Raw genomic sequence first — 21,277 nt, 5'->3', positions numbered from 1 at the left:
AACGTCTCAGGAAGCAGTTCAAAGAATCATTCAAAAACACAAGCAAAACCCCGTAATTCCCTACCTCCTATTACGTGTTATCCCGTGCCAAGAACCTCATGTACATTATCTCACAAAAGCCCTTCAGGGTGGATGTCATCCCACCTAAAGGTGCTGACAAGAAAGCAGGCTGAAGGGAGTTAGCCAACTTGACGGGATTCCCAACCAAGAAGTGACGGCGCCCAGACGGCGCCCTCCCCTAACCCACTCCCTCTGGTTCTGCCGGAGGGGGTGGCAAACCGGTCTCCCGGGACCTTGCGAGGCCCAGCGGCGCCCTTCGGCCCAGGCCCTCCGCATTCCGGAACTCCTGGGTCCCGCCCATCCCCACTCGAGCGGGGCTTGCGGCGAGGCCTAGCGGCCCGGGGCAAACGACTGGATCCTAAGTGCGTGGCCGGTCACCTGACCGACCCCGAGGCCCCTGCACCCAACTCTGAGAGAGAAAGGCCGGCAGGTGCAGGGTGGGGGTGGGGGACAGGGTAGGGGTTTGGGGGAGCCCGGGTGCCGCCCCTTTGTGTCGGCCGGGGTAGGGGCGGAGCCCGGACCGAGGTGGGCGGAGCAGGGCCGGGGTCTGGAGTCCGGGCAGGTCCGGGGTCGGGGCGGGTCGGGGCCCGGGGCAGGGGTCAGATCGGATCCGGGATCCGGGGCCCGGGGCCCGGGGTCTGAGAGGGTCCGGGGTCGGGGAGCGGGGCGGAGACATAACAGAGGTCGGGGTGGGTCCGGCGTCCGGGGCGGGGGGGGGGGGGGGTTGGGCGGGGCTGGGACCGAGATCGGGGCGGAGCTGAGCCGGGACGCCAGGGCGAGGCCAGGGTCAGGCGGGGCCGGGGCGGGGCTTGGGGCGGGGCGCGAACGGTCGGCCGAGTCGCCGCGGAAGGAGGGAAAGCGGTAGGAAGAGGAGGGGGAAGGGGGGGGACTTGGAAGCTCCCGCGCCGCTCGCCTCGGCTCCGTGCACCCACACCTCGCGGCTCCGCTTCGTGCCCTCTTCCCGGGCATGCGCCCCCCCAATCCCGGTCCACCCAGAGCCCGCGCCGACCCCCGTAGCCTCCCCAAAGCCGGCCGCGCAGGATGGGCGCCCTCGGTCCCTCGCCGCGGCTGCCGCCGCCGCTGCTGCTGCTAATGCTGGGTAAGCCGGCCCCCGCCCCGGCCCCCCACCCCGCCGGCAGGTGCCTGCCACCTGGCGCCCAGCCCTGCCCGCCTCCCCAGCGTTTCGGAGCCCCTAGCACCCGCTACTCCGTCAGGGGCGCCTCGAGCCTCCCTCCCTGGGCTCAGCGCCCAGCGGCCCTGAGTGGTTGCCCGCCGAGCCAGTCCCCAGCTCTAGGCCCCTGGCTGGGGCCCAGTGAGGACCCACCGAGGTGCCACCTGCAGGCCGCCGGGCCAGCCCCACTTCTCAGCCGGCATACTCCGGTTCTGGGGTCGCTGCGCCCAAATGCTGCGACTCCCTCTGCCTCACACTGAGCTTGAGGCCCAGCGCTGGGTGCCCGCCCTGCGTGGGCAGTGCCGGCCCGTCTTCATAATTGCCAGGAGTTGGCTGGAGGCCCAGGGGCCGGTTCTGCCCGTGATCTTTGAAGTTCAGTCTCCCCAGATGGTTCCCCTTCCCCCAGACCTCATCATCTGTGGTTTGGGGCAGTTCCCCCTGTCACCCCCATCTCCATCCTGGGCCGGGTCTCCCTTTGCCCACTTTCCCTCTCTCAGGTCGCACTGGGCTCTGTAGCCTCTCACTGCTCGTCACACCCCCTTAATTCCCCGCTCCCTGCCTCAGGAGAAACCAAGCTCCATGGAGACCGATGCTGGGATCTCCAAGCACCTTGGGTCTGTGGGGGTGGGTGTTCCTGGTGAGGTGTTCTGGCCACCGCTGCATGGATGCATGAGAGAGCACCTGGCAGCGCAGTTGCTTCTGGTCTGAACTGGAGGGTTCCCTTTGGGGCTGGTCCGGGGAGGAGTATGCCTTCGAGACAGGGAGGCTGCCTGTACAGATGTTTGGGAGACGGAAGCCCTTGCAATAAGAGCGCAGAGTGGGCCGGATTCGGAGCTGCCATAGTCAAGGCAAAGGCTGACGTAGCCCCAGCGGCCTGTTTCTAGACCAGAGCTCCACTGCAGCACCAAGCAGAGCCTCCCCCTGGCTCCATAGGTCCCCGGGCCCTGGGGAACTAGAACGAGGCCTCTCCTTGGGGCCCTGGGTGGGAGGCAGGAGGAAGTTGCTGTGGGGCCCGGTTGCCTAGCACGTGGCTGGTTGTCCCCAGTGGGCAGCGTGGAGCGGAAGAGCCCAGGGGAGATGGGGGTGTGTGGTGCGCAGACATGGAAGAGCCCGCAGAGATCTGAGTGCCCACTGCGTGCAGGCGCTTAGGTTCATTCTGAAGAGGAGGAAGATGAAGTGATTTGCTCCAGAGAGCCCATCTCGCGAGCGTTGGGGCTTGGATTTGAACCCAGACCCGTCTGACTCCAAAGCAGGTCTCTGCCCCACCTCCCCTCTCTGGCTGGGGAGAGAGCTGCCTAGCAGCTGGTTTCCTGGGGCGGCCTGACGGGCCGACTTTCCCATGGCGATCCCAAAGCATCAGCAGCTCTGGAGCCAGGAAGGTGGGAGGGGGCCCTTCTGAGCAGAGTCTGCCCGGAGGCCCAAAGGTGTCAGCTCATCTGTCTCCACCATCGCCTAGATTATGAAATGCCCTGGGGCAGGGCCCTCCTGAGTCACACACTCACTCGCTGTCAGAGTGGAGACTGTCTTGGGAGAGGAAGAGATGTGTCAGTGCAGCTGTGAATGAGGATGTGGCTGGTGCCCAACCTCCTGAGGCCCAGCATGTGCTTTAACCAAGCGACCACAGGTGCCTCCCTCCTCCCTGGACTCAGCCGCAGGAAGAAGGGGCTGAGAGCCCAGCTCAGGTGGGAAGGTCAAGGGGAGCACGTCTGGAGGGGCTGGAGGACAGAGTTTGACCACAGACTTCGTATTTTCCTCCAGCCTCTGTAGAAAGGCTCTGGGTATGCCCCTGGGAGTGACAGACATTCTGGTTGCTGAGGTCAGGCCCCTCGGGCCTCCCCTGGGAGTTTCCCATCTTCCTCCCTGGCTTTGTCCCTCTGCGGGGGCCTGCGGAGGCCATCTAAGGATAGTAGGATCTTGGTCAAGACCTTACACTTCTCTTGCCTTACATCTCTCGTCTGTACAATGGAGGCAGGGGGCTGACCCAGCCCTCCTTCCTATGGCCTGGAGTTCTGGGATCTTATCCAGTGGGGCTATGGAAGGATGGAAGGAGAGAAGGAAGAAGCAGGGCCCTCTGAGGGACTCAGGAGTATCTGCTGGGGCAGGATGAAGAAGAGAATTTTGGCCTCTCTCAGGAGAGAAAGATGGGAAGGGACAGCTGGGGTTTGCACCTCTCAACAGAGAGGGAACCTTATGTAAGTGAACGCACACCATATGCAAATGAAGGCTTTTGTTAGGGAGTTGGGAGGGGGGCACTGTGCCTCAGCTGGGCCAGCCAAGAAGATGGGCAGGCCCTGGGGGGAGGGGTGGGGGCCTTCTGCCCCGAGGCCAGGGCAGAGGCTGGTTCTTGCCCCATAAGCCTCAGCTGCCTCTGCAGCCCCGTGGGGTGGGAGCAGCAGTGAGCTCATGGCACAGCTGGAGGGGGGAGGGCATTGTGTGGTGAGAACTGGCTGGGTCTGTGCCCTGTCCTGCTCGGGCCACTGGCTCTATTGTCTGGAGTCCCCTGGTCCAGGTGACACAGCTGAGCCAACCAGCCCTTCTGTGCAAGAGTTTGCCAACTCCCCTCAAACAAAGGAGAGGGCCGTGGGGTCTCAGAATCCCTTAGCTGGAAGGCCCCCCTGACCGGGCCCAGACCCGATGGGAGTGGGGAGATGTGGGAGGGAATCGAGGTACAGCTGAAATCAAGGAGGGAGAGCAGATGGGCCTCTTTCTGCCAGTAGGTGCCTTACTTCTGGCCCGCCAGAAATGGGATGTTTCTGGGTTCTGAGGCAAAGCCGGGTTCTAGAACCCACTCGAGATCCAGGTGTCTCGCCTCCCAGCAGCATCCTTTCCCTGTCCTCAGGGCAGGGCCCCACCTGGGTCCCCACCTTCCCCGGGTTTGCTCTTTATTGGGCAGGAAGCCAGAATGGTGCTGGGAGCCGGGGATAGAGTGGGGACCAGGCAACTCCAACTTCTCCTGTCCTTCCCTACAGGAGTCCAGTGCTTTGCCCGGGAGGTGCTGGTCCCCGAGGGGCCCCTGTACCGCGTGGCTGGCACGGCCATCTCCATCTCCTGCAATGTGAGCAACTACGAGGGCCCTGCCCAGCAGAACTTCGAGTGGTTCTTCTACAGGCCTGAGGCCCCCGAGGCTGCGCTGGGCATTGTCAGTACCAGGGATACCGGGTTCTCTTACGCCGTCTTCGGGCCCCGCGTGGCAGCTGGTGAGGTGCAGGTGCAGCGTCTACAGGGGGATGCCGTGGTGCTCAAGATTGCCCGCCTCCAGGCCCAGGATGCGGGCATTTACGAGTGCTATACGCCCTCCACTGACGCTCGCTACCTGGGCAGCTACAGCGGCAAGGTGGAGCTCAGAGGTACTGGCCCTGGGGCGGGCGCAGGCCCGTGTGCCCGAAAGGCCCAAAGTCAGGGCCTGGAGGGACCTGCCTAACCGCCCCTCAGGTTTTGTGGCTGAGGAAGCTGAGGTCCAGAGAGGTTGTGTGGCTCGCACAAAATCACCCAACAAGTTAGGGGCCAGTCAGGGACTCTAACCAAGGTCTCTTCATTCCAGCCCATCGGTCTTCCTCTTCTGTGGGGCTACCTCCTGGGAAAGGGGGAGCCAGTTCCCTGCATTCCCTGCTGGGGGGAGCCCGCTCGGGTGAAGGGCCTCCATTCCTAGAGACTCCAGGATGCAGATCTGGGGGTGGCGGGGGACGAAGCAGAGGTAGGGTTAGGAGGAGTGAGACCATGTGACATTCTTGCTCTCTTTCGTTTCTTTGTCTTCTGAGAAGGCAGACAGAGCCACTTTTCTGTGGTCCTGACAGGGGTTAGTTCCAAACATACGGGTGAGTAGGCGATGGGCTGGGCTGTGAACTTCAGCAAGCATTTATTGAGCGCCTGGTGTGTGCCCGGCACCACTGGGTCACAGAAGAGATAACATAAGATGAGCTCTGCCCAGTAGGAGCTAACCGCGGTCCATTTAGGGAAACGGGTTGTACACAGGGAGGGGTGACGAGGGCCACCAGCTCACAGCCCTCCCTCACTCCAGCTGTTCTATCCAGTTCTTCCAGATGCGCTGCAGGTGTCTGCTACCCCCCCGGGGCCCCGAGGCCGCCAGGCCCCGACGTCACCCCCTCGGCTGACAGTGCACGAGGGGCAGGAGCTGGCCCTGGGCTGCCTGGCGCGGACCAGCACACAGGAGCACACACACCTGGCGGTGTCCTTCGGGAGAGCGGTGCCTGAGACGCCAGTGGGGCGAGCCACTCTGCAGGAAGTGGTGGGGCTCCGGCCGGACTTGGCTGTGGAGGCCGGGGCTCCCTATGCCGAGCGGCTGGCTGCAGGGGAGCTGCGGCTGAGCAAGGAGGGAGCTGAACGGTACCGCATGGTGGTGGGGGGCGCCCAGGCGGATGACGCGGGCACCTACCACTGCACGGCGGCCGAGTGGATTCAGGATCCCGATGGCAGCTGGGCCCAGATCGCGGAGAAGAGAGCGGTCCTGGCCCACGTGGACGTGCAGACACTGTGTGAGTGCCACACACCCCACGGTGGGAGCTGGGAGCCCTGGTATCTTGGGGGGGGCACGGCCGAGGGGGGCACTGATGGTCACCGCCTGACTCCAGGGAGCCCATCTTCCCGAGGGAGCGGGTCCTGTTAGCGTCCCTTCCCTCCCTCCCCTGGCGGGTTCTCTCTGCTCAGAAGTTGGGTGTGGAGACAGGAGGGCCATGGCTGAGAGGTGAGAGGCCCTGGGTGGTGGGGATGGCCGTACCCCATGAGGGGCAGAGGACCGGCTCGCGGTGCTGCTGCGGGGGAGGGGGGGAAGGAACTACAGCGGGGGAGTCATGCTCTGTGCCCCCTCCCGCCTCCGTGACACCCCTTCCCTGTCCTGTGTTTCAGCCAGCCAGCTGGCAGTGGCAGTGGGGCCTGGGGAGCGTCGGATCGGCCCGGGGGAACCCTTGGAACTGCTGTGCAACGTGTCAGGGGCCCTGCCCCCACCGGGCCGCCATGCCGCCTACTCCGTGGGCTGGGAGATGGCCCCTGCGGGGGCGCCGGGGCCTGGCCGCCTGGTAGCCCAGCTGGACACAGAGGGTGTGGGCAGCCTGGGCCCTGGCTACGAGGGCCGGCACATTGCCATGGAGAAGGTGGCGTCCAGAACCTACCGCCTCCGGCTGGGGGCTGCCAGGCCCGGTGATGCGGGCACCTACCGCTGCCTTGCCAAGGCCTACGTCCGAGGGTCTGGGGCTCGGCTTCGAGAAGCAGCCAGTGCCCGCTCCCGGCCGCTCCCCGTGCACGTGCGGGAGGAAGGTGAGGGGGGCGGTGGCTGGGTCCTCTCCCGGGGTCGGGGCTTGCGGAACCTTTTCCTTCTGCTTCTGGGCTTCTCTCCCTCCACATCGGCTGCCACCACACCCTTCTCTCCCGCTCCTCTTCTTCGGGATTCTGGGAGCCCCTTGAGCTCCCTGGGGTGCTGCTTGGCCAGCGGTCCTAACCCCATGCCCCCCTGGCCCCACGTCCTTGTTCTGCAGGCGTGGTGCTAGAGGCCGTGGCATGGCTGGCGGGAGGCACCGTGTACCGTGGGGAGACGGCCTCCCTGCTCTGCAACATCTCCGTGCGGGGCGGCCCCCCAGGGCTGCGGCTGGCTGCCAGCTGGTGGGTGGAGCGGCCCAAGGACGGGGAGCTGAGCTCTGGCCCTGCCCAGCTGGTGGGCGGTGTGGGCCAGGACGGTGTGGCGGAGCTGGGGGTCCGGCCTGGAGGAGGCCCTGTCAGCGTGGAGCTGGTGGGGCCCCGAAGCCATCGGCTGCGGCTGCACGGCTTGGGGCCCGAGGACGAAGGCGTGTACCACTGCGCCCCCAGCGCCTGGGTGCAGCATGCCGACTACAGCTGGTACCAGGCAGGCAGTGCCCGCTCGGGGCCCGTCACGGTGTACCCCTACACGCACGGTGAGTGACCCCTCCACCCCCCCCCCCCGACCATTCAGCCCGGGCCCTTCTTCTGCCCTTTCCACGTGCTTCTCTTGCTCCTGTTCCCCCTTCTCCTCCACCTCACTCCATACCAAGAGTCTCGGACCCCCGCTTTCAGCCCTTTCCGGCCCCAGCATCCCCGCTGACTGGAGTCAGGGCCGAGGGGCAGGGGAGGGCTGTCTGTGAGTGGAGGACGTGGGGCCCACAACCCAGTAGAGAAGGTGCGGGGAACAGGTGTGGCAGTAGGAGCAGGGCGGAGGCCCCCAGGCTGAACCGAGCCGTCCACTCTCACCCAGCCCTGGACACCCTGTTTGTGCCCCTGCTGGTGGGTGCCGGGGTCGCCCTAGTCACCGGCGCCACCGTCCTTGGCACCATCACCTGCTGCTTCATGAAGAGGCTGCGAAAACGGTGATCCCTCGCTGTGCAGGTGAGAGAGAAGAACCCCAACCTCGTCTTCTCCCCCCCCCCCGGAGTCCTGAGGTGAGCTGCCCCCTCCCCACCCCAGCTGGGGAAGGAGCAGGCATCGGGGCTCTGTCCTCAGCGCACCCACACTGTCTCTCCAGTTCTTGCAGGTGTTGACTGTCTGTCAGCCCAGCTCCAAGACTGCCTCTGGTTGCCTGGCTACCGCTTCCTCTGTCCCCCTTCCTTTAATTTATTTGACCTCCCCCACCCAGAGTGGGGGACGTGGCCCCCACTCCCCACTCCTTCCTTCCTGACTCCTCCCTCTGGCCTTCTGTTCTTGGTCTCATGCCCAGCCCATAGGGAGGCCATCCCCTGTCCTAGAATTAGTTTTTCTAAAACGTGAATAAACTTGTTTTATAAAATCCAGGGCTAGCTGTGTCTTCCCTGCCCTGGGGCTGAGGTGTGTGGCAGGGCGGCTGTTGGGGGGTTGACAAGCTATTCTGCATGACCCAGCTCTCCCTTCCCACCACAAACACCATCTGGCCTCTGTGGGCCGTGCCACCCACCCAGGAGGGGACACCTGGGTCCCATCTGCTGCCCGAGCTGCCGGTGCCTTTCCAATCCCTGCTGGGACTTCTGCTCGGGGAGGGGAGCACAGAGAGGGGGTGAGTTCACTGAGCCCGGCCCCCTCTCCCAGCCCTCTCCCACGCTGCAGGGCAGGGGCCTCTGGGGGAGGCCTTTTCTAGTTGCCCATACCACTCTGCCTTCCCATTTCTTGGTCCTCCTCCTCTTGGACCTGAGCCCTTCCAGGCCCTGGGGCCTCAGCCTTTTACCTCCTGATCTTCATTATTCTGTCTGACGGCAGGGGAACAGGAGCCCCAGAGCACAGCCCCCGGGGTGGCAGCGAGGACAGCAGTCGGGGAGGGCCTGTGTGTCCACAGAGCCCCTGCCTAGGTCCCCCCCGCCCCCCGCAGCCGGCATGCGCCCCCCCCAGGTCTTAACTCCCCTCCCCTCCAGTGCCCCAGGGGTCCCCTGAATTTGTCTTTGCCTCAAGATTCTCTGATCTGAGAATTCTTAGTTGCTCTGCACCTTAAGGGGCACCCAGTCGACTTCTTTTAATTCAGTTATTTAAACATTTATTGAGCATTACTAGTGTGCTAAGTGTTCTTTTTACAGAAGTGGAAACTGAGGCCCAGAGAAGTGGTGTACCTTGCCCAGAGTCATAGAGCTAATTAGTGACAGTGTCAGGAGCACACTCCGGGGCCCCCGACTCCTTGCACTCTACACAGTGGTGCCCTGAGCGGTAACTGGGTGGCATGGATACAAACAGCCACCCCTCCTGTCCAGACTCACCTGTTTCACTGAATTAAGCCTAATGACCCTGCCCCACACTATTTGTTCTTGAGGGAACAGCTGATGCCGGGGCTCAGTGACCCCATCTTTGACTGATGGTGACCCAGGTAGCCCTGTGACATGAGGCAGAGATGTTTCTCTGGGTGGACCCATGCTGGCAGCTCCCTCTGACCCCCTTCCCTGCTTTCGGGAGGCCCAGGGACCCACAGGACCCTGGCTCCCCGGCCTGGAATGGAGCAGACAGGGCTGCTTTCCCCCGAGGGGCTCAGCCCTTGGTTAAAGGACAGGAGCAGGCTGTGGCCAGGACCAAGAAGCAGAGGTCACTGCTGGGCCAGTGCTGTGGGAGTGCACGCTTGCCTGGACAAACGCTTTTCTCCCAGGAGGCCCGAGGCTGGCCTCAGGCCTATCCCAACCTGTCACTGCTGTCCCCTCACCATCCTGGAGGGCTGCCCCCGGTGATTCCGATGACCAGGACGCGGGTGGAGGTAGGGTGGGAAGAGTGTCTCCAGGGCCTGCTGGCCTGGCGGGGCAGACAACAGGCCACAGACACAGCCAGATGTTCGGCCTCCTTGCTTCTTGCTCGCATGTCACCCACATTCAGTCCTGCCTCTTCAGTCCCACAAGGGGTTCAGTCTTGGGCCGCTGGTGCCCTCCCTGCTCCAGCCCCCGACCCCTGCCCGGGAACCCCCTCGAGGACGCCTGACTGCTTCGGTTTCCCTGTCTTGCCTATGCATCTTCCCCGAACACCATCCCCAGCTTATCACTGCACCATTTCCCCTGATGGGTGAGTTCTCAGGCCCAGAGTTAAACTCGTCAGCCTGGGTTTCAGGGGCCCCTTTCCCACTCATGATAGTCCACCCTTTACCGTCCAGTCTCCTCCCCCAACAATCCTCGGTTTCTCCTCGGCTCCCCCACCCCCAGCTATTCCTCAGCTTTCCCCTCAGTTCCTCCTCAGCTTCTCAGTTCCCCCTTAGCTGCTCCTTCTTCCCCCTCAGCTTCTCCTCAGCTCCCCCTCAGCTCCTCCTCAGTTCCCTCTCAGCTTCTCCTCAGCTCCTCCTCAGTTCCCCCTCAGCTCCTCAGCTCCCCTTCAGCTTCCCTTCAGCTTCTCAGCTACTCCTTAGCTACCCTCAGCTTCTCCTCATCTACCCTGAGCTATTCCTCAGCTTCTCTTCAGCTCCTCCTCAGCTTCTCAGCTATTCCTCATCTCCCCCTCAGCAACTCCTAAGCTATTCTTCAACTCCCCCTCAGCTTCTCCTCATCTGCCCCTCCGCTACTCCTCAGCTTCTCAGCTGCTCCTCAGCTTTTCCTCAGTCCCCCCTCAGCTACTTCTGATACGACTCCCAAGTCTTTGTGTAGAGCAGTGGTTCTTAAAGTGTGGCCCCCATTCCAGCAGCATCAGCAGGACCTGAGAACTTGCTAGAAATGCAAGTTTTTGATCTCTACCCCAGACCTACTGAGTCAGAAACGCTGGGAATAGGGCCCAGCAGTCTGCTTTCGCAAGCCATCCAGGTGACTCTGACGCACACACCAGTTTGATAACTGCGGCTTACTCATCCTCTGTGCCTTACTCCCCAGATTTCTGATCGCCAAACCCTCCTGCCCTCTGCTCCGAGAGATGGCTCGGGTTCAGCCTGAACCATACCTTGTTCAGTTGCCACAGGGGCTTACTTCCCTGTGTTCCCAGGTGCACTGCATTCTGAGGATAGGGACGGAGGCCTCCGAATGCCCACCCCACTATGTGGGGTCGGTGTTCTGGGCTCGGTGTGCGTCCAGTGAGTGCTGGGAAGGCCCTCTCGCCGTGCCCCAAGACAACTCTGCTTTCCGGCGGGCCCCTGTGTCCCAGCTCTAGTGAACTCACTTTCTGGATCTCCCCCTGGCCCTTCTTCCTCCTCAGAACGCCCCTCTCCCTCTCCTGCCTCTGCGGTGCTGTTTATGAGATCGCATTCTGCTCCCAGAAAACAGCCATCCCCGGTTCTCCCGTCCCGGGCCCCGCTCTGGGGCCCCACCGCCTGCTTTCCTGCACTCGGGGGGGGCAAGGTCATTCACACCCTGCTGGGCCACCCCTGCAGGCTTCCATCCTCCTGCTCTCCCGTCACCGTGGTAGGGGTGGAGCAGGGAGGGCACCCTCGTCTCAGCCCACCTACCCATCCAGCCTTCTCTCCTCTGGGTCAGCTCGGGCCCCTGTGTCCAGTGAGACAGGTGTGCCATACACGGGGAGGCTGGCTGAGGAGATGAGTGGGGACTAAAATCCGGCCCACACTCTGCTCCCCAAGCCGTGCCCTCGGGTTGGGGGTGGCATCAGCCTGGAGGTGAAGGGTGCCTTTTTAGAATTTGCACAAAGATGCTCTGTGGGTTAGCAGCAGTCCCGAGGGCACCACCTCTGTCTGTCCGTTTACCTATAGCCCCCAGCGTCCCTCTGCTACCACCTCCCCACCCGGCCCACAACAGTCCGTCCTTCCGTCCATCCAGCCACCCCTGAACAGATGTGAGGGTCAAACACAGGCTGGTATGTTCACCCGTCCCCGCGCGCCCTGAAATCGGACCCCTCCCTTCCATCGGATTCTAGGCTTGAGAATCTGAGGGGGCGCCCCAGCTTCAGCACATTCCCAGGGGTCTTGCCTGCCTCCTTCTCCACCTCTGACGTGCAGCTCCCAGGTACCGGTGTCTGGCCCTGCCACAGGGGTCTGGAGGAAACTGGTCACACCTTGGACTCGCTCTCTGGGGGCGGCAGGCAGCCATTCTGCTCTTTGTCAGCACCAGCCTCTCCCCCCCGCCCCCTCCCCGGCCCCCTCCTCCTCCACCTTCTCATCCAGCCGGCTGGGGATGGACCAGTACAGATGGGCGTCAAGGCGGGCAGCGGCTTCGGCCAGCTCCCGGGCGCTGCACGAGGGTGTGGGCACCTCAAAGGTCTGGTGGAAGCTGGCATAGTCCACCTCATAGAAGCCATCCTCCAGGGTGAGCACTGATGTGAAGCGGTGGCCCCACAGCACCTCATCCACCAGGTAGGAGCTCCGAGCTTGGCATGTCATTCCTGGGGGGAGGGGCACGGGTCAGGGGGGGGGGTCCCAGCCCCAGGCTTCCCTCTCCTGGCTCTCATTCCACAGCCCTATTCCCATATCCCTTCCTCTCTCCCTCCCCAAGGGTCCCCCGCCCCCCTTCGGTTCAGCCCGTCTTCTCCCCCTTCTCAACTCCTTCCTATACCTGCCCAGCTCCCTCTCTTCGGCATTCGTCCTAACTGTCTCGACCTCCAGCCCATCTCTGCCCTCCTCTGCCCATCAGAGAAGCTTAACCTTGAAACTGACCTTAGGGATCATCTAGTCCAACTTCCCTTTCCACACAGGGCTTCCCACTGGAGCATTCCCACTAACGGGCATGGAGCTGGTACTTTTATCACCACCCAGGATGGAGAGCTCACCACCTCACAAGTGTGACACCTCTAACCGGTTGTTCTTAAATAAGAGCTGAAATCTGGGGAAGCCTGGGTGGCTCCGTCGGTTAAGCGTCTGCCTTCGGCTCAGGTCATGATCCCAGGGTCCTGGGACTGAGTCCCCCATTGGGCTCCCTGCTCAGCAAGGAGCCTGCTTCTTCTTCTTTTAAAGATTTTATTTATCTATTTGACAGAGAGAGGCACAGCGAGAGAGGGAACACAAGCAGGGGGGGGTGGGAGAGGGAGAAGCAGGCTTCCCGCCGAGCAGGGAGCCCGATGCGGGGCTCCATCCCAGGACCCTGGGATCATGACCTGAGCCCAAGGCAGATGCTTAATGACTGAGCCACCCAGGCGACTCAAGGAGCCTGCTTCTTCCTCTGCCTGCCTCTCTCCCTGCTTGTGTGCACGCTTTCGCTCTCTCTCTCTCTGACAAATAAATAAAATCTTAGAAAAAAAAAAGAGCGAAAATCTGCCTCCCCAGGATTTCCACCCCTTGCTTTTGCTCCTCCTCAGTGCCATTTGACACCCATTCAGGAACCTCAGGGCCCGTCACATCGTCTCTTCTTCAGGCTGAACATCCCTGGCTCCCTCTACCATTCCTCATGTGACCTGGCTTCCAGAAATTTTACTTTCTCGATTGCAAACCTGCATGGCCAAGGAGGACCCTTTCAGCACCTCGAGTATGATAAAAATATATTATATATGATAAATAAAATGATAAATCTCCAGCTGTGGCCTGATTCATGCACAGGAGAGGGCTCACCACCTCTCTCTTCTGGCCATGAGGCTTTAGCTAATAGGGCCCAAGATTACGTTACATAAACATTTTTGGAAGCTGTATCACAGTGCTGCAACATTAAGCCTGTGGCCAACTAAAACCCCCAGTTCTTTTTTTTCACCAGAGCCTTTCAATGCGGTGCTTACATAAGTGATTTTTTTAAAGCCTAAATGTAGAATTTTATATTTATTCCTTTTAAATGTCATCTTGTTGGGTTTTGGCTCATTATCCTTGCTTTTCAAAAGCATTTTGAATCCTGACTCTCTCACCCAAAATATTGCCATCCTTTCCAACTTTGTCTCTCTAGAAAAGTCAGATGCGCTCCCAACCCTATCTCCTCCCCAACGCCCTCCCCAGTCGCCTGCACCCTGGGGCTGGGTCCTGTCTTCCCTGGTGGGTGGGCACACCCCCCAGGGCAAGCGGTCCTCCTCCTACCCCGGGGTCTCTCCTCCAGCCCGTGTCCACCTCAGAACAAGGGAGAACGAAGACTGGACGTTAGCTAACCAGAGACTGGCTCTTAGCATTGCAAGCCCTGCCCTGAGACATCTAGGGGACATGGGTGTTGTTGTTCCTCTGGTGAAGGCTGGAAGAAGAAGTGTCCCGGGGGGGGGGGGGGGGGAGGGCAGGAGAGGGGGAGGGAGGAACAGAGGGAGGTGCTGGGGGTGTCAGGGGAAGCGGGCTGGGCAGGGACCTCTCCGCAAGGACTGCAGCTGCCTGGGGCCTGGCAGGAGAGTGGCAACTGGCTAGACAGCAAGGAAAGGGCCCAGGTGACTAGGGGAGAGAGCAGGAGCTAGAAGGAGCGGGGGTGGGTGGTGGTGGTGGCGGCGGCGGCGGTAAAGAAGCAATGGGGAGCCCTGGGGCGGAGGGTGGTGAAAGAGAGGCTTGGCAGGAAGGGCCAGGAAAGGCGTTTGAGGGCCTTGGCCTGGGAAGCCAGCAGCGGCCACAGCGCAGGCCACACCTCATAGCCCTGTGATCACCCGCTGCCGTTTTCTTATCCTCCTCCCGCTTCCAGGTCTCAAGGGTCAGAGCACCTCATCTGTGCCCCTACGCTGGCCTCTTCCGACCTGCTCCCAGACCCTTCACTGTGTTGGCCTGAGTTACTGACATCACGGGGGTGTTGACAGCTCCTTCTGGAAAGGGGCCAGAAATGCTAAGACCGTCTGTTTCCTTTGTCAGTGGAAGTTGAGAGTCTTTTGATGGGTGGGGAAACTGAGGCAGAAGAAAGACCAGCTGTCAACCTGTTCCTAAGGTCCAGGCTAGTAATAATTTGGGCCATGGAAGACCCTCACCACCAAGTCCAGGGGCCTGGGCCTCTCAGCAATGGAAAACCCCGGAACCTACCCCTCCTTCCACCCCTGGAACACCAAACCCTGCAGCCGGACTGCCCCTGCCTTATCCACTTATTTCGCCGGCGACCATGGACAGCCGTCTTAACCTCTCCTCGGGGCAGTCCCCTGTCTGAAAATGAGCACGATCACAAGAAGTGACCTTCGCTAGGACCCGATGAACTCGGAGGCACCGCGCTTCGGGTCCATGCGGGCCACGCAGCGCGCACTGGCTGCGTGCGAGCTCCGGGACCGTCCCGCTCCCGGGGACCCCGACTTCGCGGCCCCTGGGGGGACGCCGCCCCTCCCCACGCCATCCTCACCCCTCCCCGCCCGCGCTCCCCGCCCCCACCCCACCCCATCCGCACCCGTGGCTTCCACCATGCCCTCGAGGATGACGACGATCTCGAAGTCGTCCCTCTCCAGGGCGCGGCGCGACGCCTCCCAGAAGGGGCTGGCGGCGTCGATCTCGTGGCTGATGACGAGCGGCGACACGAGGAAGAGGCGGTCGTCGCCCGTGTCGAAGCCCACGCTGAGGTCGGTCTGGTGCAGCGGGATGAACTCGCCCTCGAGCGTCTGGCGCGAGCGGATGAGCTTGGCGCGGATGGAAGCCTCCACGATGTGCGACGAGCGCAGGTCGCCCACGCGGAACATGAGGCACAGGCGGCCGTCGCGCAGCGACACCACGGCGTGCGACGAGAAGACGAGCGTGGCGGCGCGCTTGTTGGGCTGCGAGATCTTGACGAACATGCAGCCCACCATGAAGGCGTTCACCATGGAGCCCAGGATGGCCTGCAGCAGCAGCAGCGCGATGCCCTCGGGGCACTGGTCGGTGATGACGCGGTGCCCGTAGCCGATGGTGGTCTCCGTCTCGATGGAGAACAGGAAGGCGGCCACGAAGCCGTTGAGGTTGTTGACGCACGGCGTCCACGCCGCGTCGCCCAGGTGCTCCAGGTCGCCGCGGCCGTAGGCCACCAGCCACCAGATGGCGCCGAAGAAGAGCCAGGTGAGCGCGTAGGCGAGCACGAAGAAGAGCAGGCTGAGGCGCCACTGCAGGTCGGCCAGCGTGGTGAACAGGTCGGTCAGGTAGCGGCCCGGCTCGCGCACGTTGCCCTGCTGCACGTTGCACCGGCCGTCCTTCTCCACGTAGCGCTGGCGGCCGCGGCGGCGCGGCGGCTCGGGGCCCGGCGAGCGGGGGGGCGCCGGCCCGCGCCATGGCGGCGGCCGCAGGGGGCCTGCGGGACCCGAGCGCGCGGCGCGTCAGCCCCGGCTCGCCCCCCCCTCCCCACCACCACCAGGGTGTGCCCCGTGCGACCGCCGCCCCCAGCCCCCCACCCCCACCCCGGGGTGCGGCCGGGGGGAGCTTCCTTCACTCTCCGAGCGGGGGGCGCCGTGGAGGCCGCCCTCTGCCCTCCCCCGCCCCCGCCCCGGGACACAGACACCCCCCCCGGACCCGGTCCCGGGACACAGACATCCCCCCCGACCCCGCCCCGAGACACAGACACCCCCCCCGGACCCCGCCCCGGGACACAGACACCCCCCCCGGACCCGGTCCCGGGACACAGACATCCCCCCCGACCCCGCCCCGGGACACAGACACACCCCCCCGACCCCGCCCCGGGACACAGACACCCCCCCCGACCCCGCCCCGGGACACAGACACCCCCCCCCGACCCCGCCCCGGGACACAGACACACCCCCCCGACCCCGCCCGAGGGCCCCTCCCCGCCCCCCCGCCCGGCTGCGGCCTGCGCCGTCCCCGGACCCGCTCCCCCCGCCCACCCCGAACTTCACCGCGACACCCGCACGCAGTCCTCTTGCTTGCTCCCCGCGCCCCTCGCTCGCTCGCTCGGCCCCCTCCCACAGTTGCCTGCTCTCCACCGGCTGACGGAGAAGTCGTGCAGGGGGCGGAAGGGCAGCGCAACGTCCCCAGGGGGCGAGGGCTGCACATTCCCACCGTAGGACGTGCCCACTGGAAGTCCTCCCGGAGCACTAGGAAGCCCCCCCCCCCACACCAATCGCTGTTGGGTGTCTGCCCCCTGTCCCCTGGGTTCTTTCCACCGTAGAAGCAGCCTGAAAGGGGGCAGAGGGCTGCAAGATAGGAGATCAACACGGACAGCGGGGGGAGAGGAAGCACAAAGTTCACCGGGAGTCAGGCTTGTACACCCGTCTAGTCTGTTCCTCCCGAGCCCGCCTCCATCAGATCGAGTGAGGCACTAAGCCCCCACATTTATCTCCCCACTCCCTGCGGTTCTTTCCCGCAGCCTCCCACTTCGCTCTGACTATCCTAAGCACAGCACCCCCGCCCCCGTATGCCCCAGAGCTCACATTCCAAGGGAAGCCCACCTAATTTTGCTTCAAATTCTTCCCCCAGAGGAGCGATCTTAACTACACTGCGCCCTGAGAGAGAGGTGCAGGGCCCCTCCCTAGGCCCCGGACCCCTACAAGGAAAGGTTCAGAAGGAGGACTTGGTTCTCTTCAGCCTTCCCCTAGCCCTAGGAATTGTTCTGTCCTATTCCAAGGAAACCTGGGTTGGCTGGGGTGGGGGAGGGCTGAGTGGATGGGGGGAATGTGACAAGGACCACAGATGGCCTGGGTGTTTGACCAGGTCCTGGGGAGAGACCGCCTGGATATGCAGCTCCAAACCCAGGTCTCCAGAATTTAAGTTCTGGAATGAGGTGCTCTGCAGCCAGACCTCCGGAGGATGTGTGTGTGTGTGTGTGTGTGTGTGTGTGTGTGTGTGTGTGTGTGTGTGTGTGTGTGTGTGTGTGTGTGTGTGTGTGTGTGTGTACTGGGGGAGAGGGTAGGAGGAAAACCCAAAAAAGATAGCTTGGAGCTCTGCAGCCAGACCTCCGGAGGATGTGTGTGTGTGTGTGTGTGTGTGTGTGTGTGTGTGTGTGTGTGTGTGTGTGTGTGTGTGTGTGTACTGGGGGAGAGGGTAGGAGGAAAACCCAAAAAAGATAGCTTGGAGCTTAGGGATTGCCCCCCATAGGGATTGCCCCCCACATTTATTTTCCAAGAGGAGTCAGGGGACACAGGGTCCAATGCAAATTAGGGTCTTCCCCTCCCGCAACAGTGGGCTTCCCTTTCCCTCCCTGCAGCCAGGGATGTCCTCTAGAAGTTCTAAGCACGGACTGCTCAGAGACCCCAAGTCATGCAGAAGAGTACCTGGGTCCCACTTGTCCTAGCGTCAGCCCCAGGTGGGCTTCCAGATGTTTGCCCAGGGTCTTAGGTAATCTGACTCCCAATCTGCCTGCTTAGATCTCTCTGCCCAGGGGCGGGAAGGAACCCCACAGTCTGATCACCGCCAGATCTCTCTTGCTCTCCATGGCCCCGGGGATCTAGGTGAGCCTTACTTTGATTGTGTCCCCTCTCCTGTCTTCCTGAGTGGAGGCTGTATATTTCTCAACGGGGAAGTAAAGGTGTGAAATAGACTTGGTTTCTGCACCTTCCCTCCAAAGATCCCTGTTCCTCCAACCTACTCCTTCTTCATTCTTGTGCATGCTGTGACCCCTCTCCAGAAGACCCCAGTGCCACATTTTCCTGGATCGCCCTTTCTCCCCCTAGGGAGTGCTGGCCAGCAAGAGGGTTTATTTTTTGGAGGGGGATCTGGTGAAAACTCCCTCAGGAACGAGCCGTTCCCAAGCCCCCACTTGCCTTGGATTTAGGGGCCCAAACCCAAGTCCCCCGCAACTCAACTCACAGCGTGTGGAGAGGAGAGGAGCCGGCAGCAGAGACCCCTGGGGGGTAGCGTCCATGCCCCTGACACCACCCCTTCCCCGGCCCCCTTGGAGGGTGGGAGCCACAGACACCGCCGTTTCTCCTAAATGTAGCGGCAGCTCTGACCAGGACTTGCTATCTGTGTCATCCGCACTTCCCAGGCTCCCCTGCTCCTCTCTTGTTTCCACAGCAACCAGTCTGGCGACAGCTCTAGAGCATCCCCTCCCCTCCCCAGTCCTGGGTACCACTAGAGGCTGAGCCACACGCCATAGCTATTTTTAGCCCAAGTCCCTCCTCCTGGACAACTCAGAGCTCGCCTCCTCACCCCCTCAGGAAAAAAAATAAAGAGAAAAGGAGAGAAAAGCCAACACGCTCTTCCCTAAGAAGCTTCTTGCTCCGAGAAAATACGGGCCCTGATGTGTTTGGGAATAAGGCCTTCAGTCTCCTGGGGATTCAAAGGGCCACCTGGGAGCTGGCAGCCCATGACCTCCAGCAGGGGCCTCTGGGTGCAGGTACTGCTCTCAGGCAGACACCATCATGTCTCCTATCTTTGAAGAGGGTGCCCTGATCCAGAAGGAGGTAGCTAGAGAGAGAAGAGATTCACACAAGGAAGGGAGGTGGGGTCAGGGGTTCTAATCTTTGTCACCGATTTGTAATGTGACCCAAAGGATTTGTTTCGCTTCCTTGAACCACAGTTGTTCTGTTTTTCACAGGGCATGGACACGTGCAAATACCCTCTTTCAGCCTGCTTCACAGGGTGTGCAGATCAAATGAGGCAATATAAATAGAAGGGCTTTTTTTTTTTTTAAGAATTAAAGTCTTCTTTTTTTTTTTTAGATTTTATTTATTTATTTGAGAGAGAGAATGAGAGATAGACAGCACAAGAGGGAAGAGGGTCAGGGGGAGAAGCAGACTCCCCAGACTCCCTGCTGAGCAGGGAGCCCGACGTGGGACTCGATCCCGGGACTCCAGGATCATGACCTGAGCCGAAGGCAGTCGCTTAACCAACTGAGCCACCCAGGCGCCCAAATAGAAGGGCTTTAAAGTGTATTTTGTTAATAGCGAAAAGTCTAGAAACAACCCAAATGTCCTACAGAGAGAAAAGCCTGAATTAGGGCTTAAAACTGTTCATCCAATGAACTTCTGTGGAGCCCAAGTGCCGGGCAATGTGCTGGGTGGGAGTGGTTACAGAAATGACTCGGTCTCTGCCCACATGGAGCTCATGGTCCAGTGGCGGAGAAAGACGGGCAAACACATAGTGGTAGTGTTACTGCTGTTAATTCCTCGAGCAGCAGCGATGACCTAGAGGACTCGTCTAACAGCCCAGGGAGGGACCCCATGAGATGGGTATGATCTTCTCCATTTATAGATGAGAAACTAAAACAGAGAAAGACGATTTGCCAAATGTCGCAGAGGCAGAGATCATAGTCAGACTCACCCATAGGTGTCCCTGCTTCACTGATGCTCTTCACAAAGCCACCGGGCCTCCGTAATGGAATAGCTGTGGTATAGGAACATAATCGGTGACTATGTTCATATATGTAAATGCGCGTGGAGGCACACTCTTGTATGGAAAAGCAGTACGTACAAATATTCTTATAAGTTGATCATAACCATAGAAATAGGTGTAGGAACACTGATAAAAATCAGAACAAAATTTGGAGAAATACAAATATTTCAATGCTCATTTTCCCCAGGGAAATAATTAAAAGCAGAGAGTGGTATACAAGTGGCAGGTGTTATTACTAGTGCTATTATACCCAAGATATTGATCTGTTCTTCTCCAGGTTCCTTTAAACTGAATAAGAAGATAGGAGCCAGAGGAGCGGGGAGATGTAGAAGTCGACACCGGAGGGTTAGAAGTTGCTGGAATGACCTGGTAAGGTGGAAAAGGTAGTACTGAGTAATATAATCTCAGGAGGCAGTGATCTGGGTTCAAGTCTCAACTCTGTCTGCTGTAGGAAAGACCTTATTAGAGTTCGAAGCCGAGGGCCAAGAAAGAATTCTTGAGACGTCTTTGGCAAAAAGGTGATTTTATTAAAGCACAGGGACAGAACCCGTGGGCAGAAGGGACTGCATTGGGGTCATGAGCAGTGGCCCATCATACACTTTCGAGTGGGGAGGGGTTTAGGGACAGTGTAAGTCTCTAAGGAATTTTGGAAGCAAGGTTTCCAGGACCTTGAGAGGGCTAGCTATTGTTGGGAAAAGGTCATTTGTTACCATCTAATAAAACCTGAGGCATGAGACCCTTCAGATGTATATCGGTGGACCATATGCTTGGGGGATGATTGCCAACACGTATCTTGGGGGGTTTAGAGATAAAAGAAGTTTCCAAAGGAATTCTTATACGTTAAAGTAGACTTACAGGATTGGCGGGGGGGTGGTGGCTCAGACTAGAATTGCCTTTTGCCCTTAGCAAAGTATCAACATCGAGGCAGTTGAGTCCCTAGAGGAAGGTCACTGTGTCTGTCTCAAGGGCTTGTCAGTGGGCTCTAGGTAGTAAAGAAATTTAATAATTTTTCTTCTGCCTTTGTTTCCCACATCATGTCCACTGTTAGCTGGGTGACTTTGAGCAGGTTGCTTAACCTCTCTGAACAGTTTCTTCATCCAAGAAATGAGAATAACTATATTGTCCCTCTCTTGTGGGTTGTCATGAGGCTTACATGAGGCAATGCCTGGCACACTGCAAGCACTCAGTAAATGCTAGCTAGATCTTCCTTCTCCGTGTCATCCTTAACCCAGGAGACTCCCGAGATCCCCACCCACGCTGTGCTGCGTTCCTCTGTTCTGGCACCGCCCAGTGAGACCTGCAGGGGGCACTCCTGGTACAGTGCCCTGCTGTCCCCAGCCCTCTTGCCCATGTTTCTTGTTCCAAGTGGAAATGCTGAGTTTTCAGCCCGAGATTGGCATCAGGAGGGCTGTTAAAGCCCCAGTAACCATCCCCGTCTCCTGGGCCTGGCCCTGTCACCTGAGCCTTGGGACTGCTAGCCTGCCCTTCTCTGTCCTGCCAAGCAGCTGCTCACGTTGGTTCTGCTGTGCCAGGAGCTTGGAGAGACGAAACCAGACCCCTGGGCAAGAGCGCATTTGCATAAAACTGGCCCCATTTCTTGAGGAGGG

At 60.6% G+C, this 21,277-nt stretch overlaps 2 protein-coding genes across 4 annotated transcripts; one reads left to right on the top strand and one right to left on the bottom strand.

Annotated features, from left to right (window-relative positions):
* The first annotated feature begins 873 nt into the window (after window positions 1–873).
* On the top strand, window positions 874–12,453 carry IGSF8 (immunoglobulin superfamily member 8). Of its 3 annotated transcripts, XR_003523167.2 has the most exons (9): window positions 874–1,159; window positions 4,201–4,578; window positions 5,263–5,724; window positions 6,095–6,502; window positions 6,721–7,134; window positions 7,452–7,582; window positions 11,313–11,416; window positions 11,865–11,912; window positions 12,251–12,453. XR_003523167.2 is itself a non-coding variant. In XM_027612461.1 (7 exons), exons 1-6 carry the CDS (start codon window positions 1,102–1,104, stop codon window positions 7,565–7,567), a joined length of 1,836 nt encoding a protein of 611 aa, XP_027468262.1. In that variant the 5' UTR covers window positions 874–1,101; the 3' UTR covers window positions 7,568–7,582; window positions 11,313–11,547. The 3 variants fall into 3 exon arrangements, 2 of the variants coding, with proteins under 2 accessions (XP_027468262.1, XP_027468261.1); XM_027612461.1 differs by lacking the exons at window positions 11,865–11,912; window positions 12,251–12,453 and having other exon boundaries at window positions 11,313–11,547; XM_027612460.1 differs by lacking the exons at window positions 11,313–11,416; window positions 11,865–11,912; window positions 12,251–12,453 and adding an exon at window positions 7,719–7,977.
* KCNJ9 (potassium inwardly rectifying channel subfamily J member 9) lies at window positions 11,609–18,482 on the bottom strand. The gene is given in 4 exon segments (XM_027612462.2): window positions 11,609–11,680; window positions 11,682–11,941; window positions 14,809–15,675; window positions 18,144–18,482. Coding segments are annotated over 4 exon segments (1,254 nt in total). The 5' UTR covers window positions 18,199–18,482.
* Between the last annotated feature and the right edge of the window lie 2,795 nt (window positions 18,483–21,277).

This window comes from Zalophus californianus, chromosome 10 (genome assembly GCF_009762305.2).
Source record: "Zalophus californianus isolate mZalCal1 chromosome 10, mZalCal1.pri.v2, whole genome shotgun sequence".
NCBI classification, from domain to species: domain Eukaryota; kingdom Metazoa; phylum Chordata; class Mammalia; order Carnivora; family Otariidae; genus Zalophus; species Zalophus californianus.
Note: the sequence above shows the minus strand (reverse complement) of the source record. Positions and strands in the feature narration are given on the sequence as shown.